Source organism: Micromys minutus, assembly GCF_963924665.1.
Source record: "Micromys minutus genome assembly, chromosome: 15".
Classification (NCBI taxonomy): domain Eukaryota; kingdom Metazoa; phylum Chordata; class Mammalia; order Rodentia; family Muridae; genus Micromys; species Micromys minutus.
The window spans coordinates 28,541,628-28,554,745 of record NC_137984.1 but is presented as its reverse complement, the minus strand read 5'-3'; the positions used below and the strand labels follow the sequence as shown (position 1 = coordinate 28,554,745).

The window sequence follows — 13,118 nt, the reverse complement described above, 5'->3', positions numbered from 1 at the left end:
CAAACATCATGACCAAGAAGCCAGTTGGGGAGGAAAGGGTTTATTCAGCTTACACTTCCACATTGCTGTTTATCAGCAAAGGAAGTCAGGACTGGAACTCAAGCAGGTCAGGAAGCAGGAGCTGATGCAGAGGCCATGGAGGGATGTCACTTACTGGCTTGCTTCCCCTGGCTTGCTCAGTCTGCTTTCTTATAGAACCCAGGTCTACCAGCCCAGGGATGGCACCACCCACAATGGGCTGGGCCCTCTCCCTTTGATCACTAGTTGAGAAAATGCCTTACAGCTGGATCTCATGGAGGCATTTTCTCAACTGAGGCTCCTTTCTTTATGAGAACTCCAGCTTGTGTCAAGTTGACATAAAACCAGCCTTTTTCCCTTGAAGTAAGAAAATATCACCTTGGACATATAAACTCCTGTTATTTGTCTACCATGCCACCACCTTTGTCTTGATGGCATTTCTGTGAACACATTCTAGGTACCATTGTGGAGCACCCAGTATGCTTGGCCTGTGGTCAGCACTCAGGATGGTTGCTGAGGTAGGACAGGATGTCCTTCCTGTCTTCTGCAAATACAGCTGAAGGAACTCGAGAGGCATGCATGGCTCTTGAATCCCCTTGTCTATCTTAGCTTGCTGTTAGGTGGTAAGCTCCCTAAAGTGTATGTGAAGAATGTCTCTATGGCTCAGAGTGTTTCACAGAGCAGACCACTCCTAGGAAGGCTGGGGAAAGAAATTCAAAACCCTTTCCCAAGTGCAGACAATAACTAGGCATAGCAGTTATGTGGCCACACTGGGAAGTCTAGTTGTACTTCAGACAAGGAGAGAGGACAGTCATGCTTTTTATGAAGACACTTCTACAAAAACAATACCTGGAAATTGAATTTCCATTTAATTTTCCTGGAAATTAATGTAATAGAGACATTTACCATTAAAGACCAATAGTTTGAAGATGGTGCGTGTGTGTGTGTGTGTGTGTGTGTGTGTGTGTGTGTTTGTGATTTCATGCTGGTTTAAACTTAATGTATATATGTGAACAAGTTTTACCAAGAAAAAAACCAAAAGAGCACTAGGAAGGGTAAAGCTGAGGCCACCTTAGAGGCAGAGGCAGGAGGATCACTAGTTTGAGGCCAGTCTTTACTTCATCGTAGGTCCAGATCATGGAAGAAAAAAATTATTTCTTAAATAAAGAGAGAGATGGGGCAGAGCAAAAGGAACAGGGGAGGAAAAAAGAAAAGAAGGAAGAGACAGAAAGGAGAAAGGTGTTTATTGTGGGTTTTGTGTTTCAGGAGTACTTTGTTGAAAAGGTTTGGTGGCACCTGTCAGCCCTGGCCCTTGGGAGGTCAGTGCAGGAGTTCAAGAGCCCAGCCTTGGATGCATGAGACTCTGACTTGATCCGTACCCCAAATGAAAAGTTAATAATTTTTCTTCAATATACATCTGTCTGTTCATTTGCCTGCTCATCTATCCATCCATCACCCATCCATCCATTATCCATCATCCATCCATCCATTCATTATCTATCATCATCCATCCATTATCCAACATCCATCCATCATCATCCATCATCATCCATCCATCATCATCCATCATCATCATCCATCATCAACCATCATCCATCATCAACCATCATCCATCATCATCTATCCATCCATCATTCATCATCCATCCATCATCCATCCATCATCATCCATCATCCACCCATCATCATCCATCCATCATCATCCATCATCATCATCCATCCATCATCATCCATCCATCATCATCCATCATCAACCATCATCCATCATCCATCCATCATCCATCCATCATCATCCATCCAGCATCCATCCATCATCATCCATCAACATCCACCCATCATCCATCATCCATCATCATCTATCCATCCATCATTCATCATCCATCCATCATCCATCCATCATTATCCATCATTATCCATCCATCATCTATCCATCATCCATCATCATCCATCTATCATCCATCATCATCCATCTATCATCCATCATCTATCCATCCATCATCCATCCATCCGTCATCCATCATCCATCCATTCATTATCCATCATCATCCATCCATTATCCAACATCCATCCATCCATCATCCATCCATCCATCCATTATCCATCATCCATCCATCATCATCCATCCATCATCATCCATCCATCATCCATCCATAATCATCTATCATCCATCTATTATCATCCATACATCATACATCCATCATCATCCATCCATCATCATCCATCATCATCCATCATCCATCCATCCATCATCCATTCATTATCCATCATCCATCCATCCGTCCATCCATCATCCATCCATCCATCATCCATCATCATCCATCCATTATCCAACATCCATCCATCCATCATCCATCCATCCATCCATTATCCATCATCATCCATCCATTATCCATCATCATCTATCATCCATCTATTATCATCTATCCATCACCCATCATCCATCCATCATCATCCATCCATCATCCATCCATCTATTATCCATCATCCACCCATCATGCATTCATCATCATCCATCCATCATCCATCATCATCCATCCATCTATTATCCATCATCCATCCATCATCCATCCATCATCTATCATCCATTCATGAATAATTTATTTTCTCCCCTACTTGGTAAGGAAAACAGCTTAGAGACACTTTAGTTGCTTGATAAGCATCAGACCTGCATGTCCTTAACTGTAACTGGGGACAGTACTGCCACTCTGCACAGATTAGTGCCAGCAATAGGAACCTGTGCATGGTAAAGATAAAGAGAGCCAGGTGAAAGGGGTGACAGTGACATGTCAGGGAGTCCACTTGGCATTTCTAGAGAAAGTAAAGAGGAGACAGGTTTTGCCTAGGCCTTAGAGTTCAACTTCTTTTGAGATTTTTTTTATGTTAACAAATAGAACAACTCTTTATTCCAAATTTTCCAGTTTATTAGAGTTTGGAGCCAATATGCAAAATGCCCGACTCCTAATGGCTTTAAGTGTGTGCCATGGGCAATTAAAAAAAAAAAAAACCAAGTAAAAGTACAACACAAAAGGCTGAAATGGGGAGTAACTGACACGTTTTAGATGCTAATCGTGACTGGTAGTCTAGACTCAGCAGCTGGGAAAACTCAAGTGTTTAACCTCGCAAGATACATCAAAGAAACCAAAATGTCCTCTCCCACCATATGAAGACTTCGGTAGCTATAAAAAGAGTTTTCCACCACAAATATAGTTTAACATGCTCAGGAATTCTATATGAAAATGCAGAAAATGGTTTTAAGCAAAACACAAAGTCTCATACACACGACAGAAGCTGAGGAAGGGTAACAGAGAAGTCAGTTTGAATGTGAGCCTTGCAGACACCAGCCATATGTCCATTAGCATCGGATCTGTGGCTAAGAAAATTCCAGCGTAATTAGATTTAAACATATAGATACCAGTTGTAGTTTCAGGTTTCTTAGTCACATGATTTTAAAAGCACATGATACGTTGAAAGTGCTTCAGTTTCGGTAGAAACGGGCTTGGAAGGTTAACACTTTCCCTGTAGAGTAGCAGAACAGCTTCTTTGGTTGACTGAAGAGTTTTACCATCAAAAATAGTAAAAAAAAAAAAAATACTTTCTTTGGTAATAAAATATGTTGACATTTCTAGAGTCTGTACAAGTTCTTCAAAAGGAATAAACAATACTCCTGGGTGTAGTCCCACACTCATGAAGGAACTGAGTTAAGAGGGAATACGTGGTCCCTGGGTTTTAGGCAGGTCGTCCTCACACAGTCTCCGAAGACCTCAGGAATTCCATTTGTACAGCCGCTTTGCGTGGTGGGGCCGAACCACTCTTTTTCCGGAACTCTGCAGCGATTTCCTCAAAAGACTTGCCTTTGGTTTCTGGAACTTTAAAATATGTGAACAGGGTGAAGACCAGGACCACCCCAGCAAAGAGGAAGAACACGTAAGGCCCAAGGAAGTCCTGCAAGAGAGCAAACAGTGAAGTCAGCAGCCGCGTGGTTGGCTGGCCCTGTCCTCGTGGGCTCGTGGTGTGGGCTCGCGGCGTGGGCTCGCGGCTTGGGCTCGCGGCGTGGGCTCGCGGTGTGGGCTCGCGGTGTGGGCACTTACCGCAATGTACTGGAAGCAGAGGGCAATGATGAAATTGCAGACCCAGTTGCTGAAGGCAGCCAGTGCCAGAGCCGTGGGTCGGGGTCCTTGGCTGAAAAACTCAGCAACCATGAACCAAGGGATTGGGCCTGGCCCAATCTCAAAGAAACTGACGAAGAGGAAGATGGCTGTCATGCTCACATAGCTCATCCAGGTGAATTTATCCTGACGACAAAGAGAGAAATCTTAAGTGAGACCGGCAGAGTTTAGCAGCTTCCGTGTTCTCTCAGGCCAAGTTCAGAGGGAGATGCTGTTCTTATGTGTTCATTTTTTCCATCAAGTTTGAATGATTCTGGTCTGAGGCAAGTTAGTCTAACCCAAATCTTGCTTCTGTATTAAGAGGTCCTGCCAGGCCAATCTCTTGCTTTAGGGCACTTTGGTTTTTCTGTATTAGGAGGTTCTGCTTGGCCAGTCTGTTGCTTTAAGGGCTTTTGGGTTTTGTTCCATGGATGCTCTTTCTCCTTGTGACAAGCAAGAAGGTCCAGAACCTTAAAGTCCTCCTACCAAAACAAGGTTTGTGACTCCATCTGAGGCTGGATGAGGACACTGGGCTGAGAGGGAGGTTCAGGTACCCATGGAGCCTGTGCCCTGACCACACAGCCATGGATGAGGGCATGCTGGTACCCAAGTTGTAATTCCAAGAACATAGTTCCCATTTCCTTTACTTTTCTCCCCTTCCTTTATTTCATAAGCCAGGCTCGAGTGCTTGTTACACACAGAGCTCTTTACCCTGGAGGCCAGAGATGTTTGCCTGTGATTTAAAATACCAGTCAGGGTACTAAACTCACCAGCAACACAAGTCCCACCGACATGAAGATGGCGCAGAAAAACATGCCAATCATCCCGGCTAGGAACAGGGTTCGCCGCCCTGCCTTTTCCACAAGCAGCACCTAGGAAGGTTTACATAACATGATGTCAGCATCCTGAACCAAGCAAGGCTCACATACTTTATACTCACACACTTTCCCACCAAGGAGATTGCCGTAATGTATGTAGGGGGGCAAGGCAGTGCTGTGACCCCATTTTACAGAATGTACAACTGAGGTGAGAGGTGATGCTTGTGTGTGATGATGATGCTAATCTCAGTACACAGTGGAAATTAAACATTGGCTTGATTTGACCATATTGATTTGAGAAGTTCAGTCTTGACATAGACTAAGGTGTTCCCAACACTCTGGGGTCATTCCTTTGAATACAGGCTCTATATCCTGAGATTATCTCCAGTGAGGTTGTGAATGACTGCTCAGGGCTGAGGTGGTAGCACACATCTTTGCCTCACATAGCTGAGGCCCTGGATTCAACCCCCATCACAGAAGAAAGGAAAAGCACTGTTGTGCTAACACCAGAAGAGTGTCCCTGGTTTCTCAGCTGCTGATTTTAATCCTAAGGGTCTATTCGCTGCAGGCATCGGAGACAGTGCGACTATTCAGCTGCCAGCCAACCTTGTCCAACTCCCCATTGAGAAAGTCAAATGATGACCACTTGCCCAGTGACGTTTAGAATCTGATCACTGTGTTAAAATAGTGAGCCCCATGTTTTCCTGCTGTGCTGATGTGCAGGTTGTGGGAGTGAACTGTGCATTAGAAAATAGAAGACAACACAGCAAGGTGACATTAGGGTGCTGCTTCATCCTGAGGGAACCTGGCACTGAGTTATGACCCCTTGCATCAATGGGTGAGATTTGCTATTAACCAAGATCAATATTTGTTGACTAGAGTCTGACCCATCAAATCTTGTCAATGCTGGACAGACAAACAGGCAGACAGACAGACAGACAGACAGACACACACACACACACACACACACACACACACACACACACACACACACTATAATTTCCCATCTTGGTGAGTAAACTGTCTATGCTAATCAATCTGTGTAAGTCCACAGCAAACCAGCACCCTATGCTGAACTCTGTGTGAGGCATCTGTGGCACATCTGTCTTCTTTAGTGGAAGCCTTTCTCCTCTCAGAGGCACACTCATGTCAGGGTTTCAGATCACTCTAGAAAGGACAAGTCAAGAGCCTACTTTTAATTACTGAGAAGTAACCAAGAAAAGAGTTCCTGTGTATTTCTTTAAAATTACTATTTTATTTTCTGTGTGTGGTGCTGTTATTTTTTCTCAAAATTTGTGTTACCTAATATTAAAAGCTTGATGTTTTATATAGAAAATGCTATTATAAACATTTTGTTTTAATAATAATGACCATTTTGTAAATACACACACACACACACACACACACACACCCCTTGGATTGTGTCCCAGCAATGGCTGTTATAGATGGAAGCATCCTTTGGCTTGGGTAGGTACTGTCTCAAAAGTGGGGTTGTAGAGCCATGGCACTGTGGTTTGTTTGTGTTTCTTTACTCTCTGAGATCTGGCACTATTTAATAAGGTCTGGGGAGCCAGGCTGTAATTTATTGACCACCCCAAGGTAAATGTTAACGTCCACGTAGAGAGGAAAAAACACAAGTGGCCAAAAGGAGCAGAGAGTCATAAGTATTGTGGCTGACATGAAAACTCAGAAACATTTTAAACATGTATTCAAAGATTAGAAATAAGCCAAATTAGTCTCACCTTGAGTGAGTTTCATTAGTTGAGCAGTCTTTGTATGTATATTAAAATATCAGGCTACTTGTGGGCTTTAAGAAAGCAAACAACTTCTTTCTTTTGTTGGAACTGGGAAAACAATGACATTTCATATTTTATGTCATTTCTACCCAGACTTTACATATTTGTATGCAAATTGTTCCACCAGGATCTTGTGAACTGCCTGGAATTTCTGCTCTGTGAGCTAACATCACAGGAATTTGCTGTTTGTTTAATCCTGTTTACAGGGTAAGTTATCTATTAGCTTCTTAAATGTTTTTCCCCCAAGATGCTGGAATGACATATCTCCACCAGGCAGGGAGAGGCCAGGGAATGTGCCCTAAGTTCTTACAATGGCAGTCTGCACAGACTCTGTGGTGTTTAAATAGAAAATAAGGACTAGAACCCAGAGTCTCCTACTGAGAGAAAGTCTTCCCAGTGAGTTATTAATTCACCAAATGAGTAAGTGACTGGCACCCTGCACAACGGGGAGCCAGTGACTCACCACCTAGGTCAGCCTCTGTCAGCACGGACGCTCCCAGGAGTCACTTATCTCTCCTATCTCTATGTCACGTACACACACGGTGCACGTGGACAAAGTTGCTGATCACTGTTTGACACAAGCCACCATCCCACCCCCACTCCTGGGCAAAGGAACAGGCAGAGCGTTCATCGAGCTGAGGACTTACAGAGACAGCGGTGAAGATCATGTTGATGGCACCAACGCCAATGGTCGCATACACGGGCTGGCTGATGCCCGCTGTCTGGAAAATACTGGTTGAATAGTAAAATATCTGCAAAGTAAGAACAGGCCAGCCTTAGGCAGGGAACCTCCCACCGAGGTCCTGGGAGCGAGACATGGCTGCTTATTTTTAGTGTTTGTGGAATCTTGATCCCTAGACTCTCCTAAGGGAGATTCAATCCCACCCTTTCCTCACACAAATCTTCCATCAGTGTTCAGAGCTCCTGGTTTCTTAAAAGTTCTTGGCTTAGCCCTGAAGGCTCCGTTACTTCATTTCCATTCTTTAATTTCTAAACCTTTTGTTAAAGTATAACGTCCCTCTAACGGTACACACAGCTCAATTATGTTAAAAGCTGATTACGCCCACGTAAGGAGAGCTCAGGTTGAAGAACAACTCACTGAAACCTCTAATGAAGCCCTCTATCCCTTTGTTCATTTTCTAAGAGAAACACTTTCCTAACGTCTGCCATGATGGATGAATTTTGTCAAGTCCTCTACTTGATGTAAATAGAAATGTGTCCTACATATTGTCTTGTTCTGGCTTTATTGCTAAACATCATCTCATGGGAATCCTTGCTGCGCTGTGCATTTGGACACTGTTCATTGGCACCACTAAGTGGCATTCCGATATACCTGTATACTACAATTTAGTTACCAATTCTACCGATGGCTTTTTAGGTATCTAACCTTTTAGGGTATTTATAAATAGTGCTGCTGGGTATATACTTTTTTATTTGTTTGGTTTTTTGAGAGAAGGTCTCTATGTAGTCCTGGCTGTCCTGGAACTCACTATGTAGACCAGGCTAGCCTTGCCTCCCAAGTGCTGGGATTAAAGGCATGATCCACTGTTCCTTGCAAGCATACACTCTTAACTTTTTTTTTTTTTGTGGAGTATGTGAGTATTTACACCCAGAGTTAGAATTATTGGGTCATGGTGTCTGTTGTAAATTCAGCTTTGATATAGATGCTGCCCAAAAGTTACAAAAAAGTAATGAGGATTTTAAAATACTCACTCATATATATAACAGTTCTGGGTGCTATCGTATATATCTACCATCTATCTATCTATCTATCTATCTATCTATCTATCTATCTATCTATCTACCATCTATCTGACTATCTATATATCTGTCTAAAATATAGCATCCAAACGGAACCACGTACTCCTTCTTGTGTGGATTACTAGAAATCTGAGATGTTATATTCTAAGGGCCGTCTCATTTAGGTTTGAGGTCAGAACTAACTTAACTAGTGTTTTTCCTTACCTTTCATTCATTACAGTTTTTGCCTTATACTCATACATGTATATGTCCGCCCCTCGTGTTGGGGTGTATATGCATGAGGACTTGCTTGTGTTTGTGCATGTATGCATTTGAGTGCATATGCATATGTGTATAGAAGTAAGTGGTCAGTGTTGGGTGTTTTCTCTTATTTTTTGAGACAGGGTCTTTGAAATTCTGAAGCTCATCAGTTGGCTGAACTGTCATGTTCATGATCCAGGGATCAGCACACCTCCCATAAAGTTCTGGGATTTCATATAGAGTTTCAGCTAAACTCTGTGTATGGGTGCTGGGGCTCTGAATTCAGATTCTCTCATTTGCAACAACAAGAAACATACCAGCTGGGCCCCAGTGTCTCCTTCTTAATGGACATAAAGTCCTATTGTTGGACTTAAAATATTGAGCTAAATTTAGAGAGCCATTGAAACAAAGCAAAGGAAATCAATTATTATCAAACATAGACTAACACTTGATGTCAGCATTTACAAACGTCTTTTGGTGACTTAAGCCTGAGCCTCTGTCTCGGTCTCAGCCCTCTTTGCTCCTCAGTGGTGGGCGTTCTGAAGCTTACCCCGTTGATTCCGGAGAACTGCTGAGCCAAGTGTAGCATCAGCGCCACAACGATGGGCTGTCGGTGATTGGGATCCCTGAAGAGCTGGATCACGGAGACCTTCCGCTCAGTCGACGCCTCCTCCTTCTCCTTCTTCATCTCATTTATATCTTTGGTGACATCCTCGGTTCCTCTTAGTCTCTTCAAGCCTGTCCCCCAAAACAGTCAGGTTGAAACAGCGCAGATCAAAAGAAGTAAGTATTTTTATTCTGGTCACGAAGGTGCTATAGTTGTGCATGCCCCTGTTTTTGACCTAACAGCACTGATTGTCATTGTTGTTAAATTAAATTCTGTTCTTTGATTAAAGAAAGGAAATAAAAATAGAGTATCTGATGTGAGAGAGAGAGAGAGAGAGAGAGAGAGAGAGAGAGAGAGAGAGAGAGAGAGAGGGAGGGAGGGAGGGAGGGAGGGAGGGAGGGAGGGAGGGAGGGAGAGGGAGAGGGAGAGGGAGAGAAGCTCCTCCTTATCACAAACCCACGATTCTGAGAAGGGTCATTTAGAAGCATCTGGTTAAATTTGGTAGGCTACATGTGACCACCTGGTGTGGGTGAATACACAACTCATCGGTCACTTCTGAGTAACATCACAACACAGTAGCTGTAGCTAACTCCTTTGCATTCTTCTGAGCAGTTACAAGGTCCCATGTTAGTTTTATGAGCACCCACTGACACATACTATTTTTATTATCTGATAATCCCTCAATCACAGAGAGAGGCATTTCCCTACTACAGACTTACTTTTCTTTGCCCTGACTTCCTCTTCCAACTTTAGATAAAGGTATCTGGGGCTTTCTGGACAGAAGAGCAGTAGCAGACACTGCAGGAGAGCTGGGACAGCAGATAGGCCAAGTAGGATGTGCCAATAATCCTGATTGCCCAGAATGAAGCTGAGGCCAGCAATCTGAAAAGACAAGGAAGGAACATATGATCTGAACAGTGCTTTGGGCTTCTACAGAAAGTCATTAGAAAATGCACTGGCGTTTTAGTAGTGATCCCTGACTATTAGTTTATGTTGGCAAAAAGAGGAGGCTGTCATTAATGAGTCCCAGTCAAACCAAGTCAAGAAGAATTTGATAGTAAAGAACTCATCTATGCGTGCCTTCATTCACTCCAGTTGGATATTTATTCTGGAGATCAATTCAACTTTTACAAACACATTTGATGTCAGAAGCAAAACACACCGTGTTCTTGCAGGTAACAAGGTGGACTTGTACTGTTTAGCATCACTACCAGGTGTGGCAATGTGTGTCTGTAACAAACAAACCCTGAGAGAACAGAGAGGCAAGCAGACCTCCCCACCCCCAAGTCACTGGCCAGTCACTGTCCCTGAAATAGCAAGTTCAGGTTCAGAGACTCTCTCAAGTCAAGGTGGAGAATGGCAGAGGAAGACGTGTGACGTCACCCTCGGGTGACTGCGGACACGCATGCTGTGTGTGCACATGAACATGTGCATCATACACACAGAGAAGGAGGTATGTTACTTTGAAGTTCCATCTTAGGTTATACAGAACTTAACTATTTCACAGAAGAGCAATTACATAATGAAAACCAGCTTTATGATACCCATGTGGTGGTTTACAGACTTCCTTTTAGATATCTTAAATGTGGGATTCCAAAGATCCTTCTGAGGGCAGAGGGTGGAGTGGAGAGAGGGAGCACCAGCTGAAGAAAGGGGTTTTTATAATAACTGTTTGAATTTAAATCACCAGACAACTCGCTCAAAGCCAAGAAAATTCAAGCAGTCAAAACTCTGGAGTTGGCTATTTCTTGACATTTTCATGTTGATCCTAGAGTAACATTGGGACTTTCGCATGCATTTCCCATCCCACCAGCAGCTCCAAGTTGGATGTGAGGAGAGGAGATGATCATTTTTGAGCTAAAGGCCTGTTTTCACACTATCTCTTTGACCTTCGTGGGGCACAATGCTCCTCTTTCTCCCTGGCCATGGCTGTCTGCAGTCAGTGTGGGATGAGAGCCGGGAAAGGGAAGATGAAGTAGAAGGTGGCCAAAGTAAGGGATGAGAGGAGAGTTTACCTGACTAATAAGAATGCCTGTGACAAGGGCCAGTTGGTGAAGAGTACCCAGGGCACCCCTGAGTGTGGTTGGAGCAATCTCACCAATGTACATTGGAACCAGTCCTGAAATTAGCCCTGTATGAGACACAAACATACAAATGTTAGAATGCAACCTGAGACATTTAAGTAACTGTTGTGTGGTTCAGTTATGATCAGCATCCTTACTGAAAGTTACTCCTCAGATGTCTTGGGGGAGCCCTAGTCCCCAAGCATAGGCATGGTTTATGTAGAAAGCTGGTTGCTATTACTTTATGCAGAAATTCCTGGTTAGTTTTGTACTAAATGAAGGTGTCACTGGAAGTATTAATGGAAAGAAATGCTTGGTTATATTTTGAGCAGTTTCTACAATTTTACTTTAAAATGTTTCCATGTTAGAGTTCAGTTTATATTATAGCAGCTTAGGTTGTCTTGAGAAAAAAAGCCTAGAGGGTTTTTAATAACCACCCAGACTTACAGGATTAAAGGAAGTTAGCATCAAGGAAGCCAACTTCCAGAGAAAGGCAAAAAATGCTTCAGTGGACAATGCTACACCTAAGTTCCATGCCTAGGTGAGTTCACACCACGCAGGGATACCTCAAGATCTCTGTTGGGTGGTATCAAGGTGCAGAAAGGGGGAAGAGAGTAAGGAACTCAAGGGCGTTTCCCAGATGCCCAGTAAGAACAACCTTTCTTCTTTATTATATCAAAAAACGTAGGCTTCAAATGCTTGCAAACAAAATCTAAGAACACATTTTAAAAGTTCACCATGAGTGAGTAAGGCTTCATTCCAGTGATTCAGGGGTGGTTTAATAAACAAAAAAAAAAAAAATCTGTCAGAGTAATCTACCATATAAACAAACTGAATGAAAAAAACCTCACATGATTATCTCACTAGATGCTGAGAAAGTCTTCGAAAAAAATCTAACATCCCTTCATGATAAAAAGTCTTGGGAGATCAGGAATAACAAAACATAAAAGGCAATTTACAGTAAGCCTTTAGCTAATATAAAATTAAATGGAGAGAAGCTCAAAGCAGTTCCACTAAAATGAGGAACAAGACAATGCTGACTGTTCTCCCCACATCTATTCAGTGTAGTACTTGAAGCTTAAGCCAGAGCAATAAGACACCAAAGGAGACAAGAGGATACAAATTGGAAAGGAAGGAGTCGAAGTATCACTACTGCAGAGGATATGATAATATACATAAATGACCAGAAATTCTACCTGGGAATGCCTACAGCTGATAAATACCTTCAGTGAAGTGGCTGGATACTCACTCACTCACTCAATCAATCAATAATCAATAGTCCCCCCATATGCAATTGGGCTGAGAAATTGGCTGAGAAAGAAGTCAGGGAAACAATCCCCTTCACAGTAGCCTCAAATAATATAAACTATCGTAGGGTAACTTCAACCAAGTATAAGAACCTGTATGATAAATACTTCAAGCCCTTGAAGAAAGAAATAGAAGAAGAACTCAGAAAGATCTCCCATGTTCATGGATTGGTAGGGTTGATATAGTAAAGATGGGCATCCTACCAAAAGAAATCTACGGACTTTATTTGAAAAAGGGGGTTTAAACACAAGGATTTTGAAAAGTACTTGAGCCATTATGCTTTTTATAAGATTTTTTATTACGTTGATTTGTTTGTTTGTTTAGACTGTGTGTGTGTGTGTGTGTGTGTGTGTGTGTGTGTGT

At 42.8% G+C, this 13,118-nt stretch overlaps 1 protein-coding gene across 1 annotated transcript; it reads right to left on the bottom strand.

The window, feature by feature from the left end:
* Positions 1-3,758: 3,758 nt before the first annotated feature.
* Positions 3,759-11,492, bottom strand: SLC2A2 (solute carrier family 2 member 2; the record flags this gene model as incomplete). The annotated part of the gene is made up of 7 exons (XM_080929299.1): positions 3,759-3,959; positions 4,106-4,309; positions 4,933-5,034; positions 7,424-7,528; positions 9,328-9,515; positions 10,104-10,266; positions 11,400-11,492. The coding sequence occupies 7 exons, from the start codon at positions 11,490-11,492 to the stop codon at positions 3,759-3,761; spliced, it is 1,056 nt and encodes a 351-aa protein (XP_080785425.1).
* Between the last annotated feature and the right edge of the window lie 1,626 nt (positions 11,493-13,118).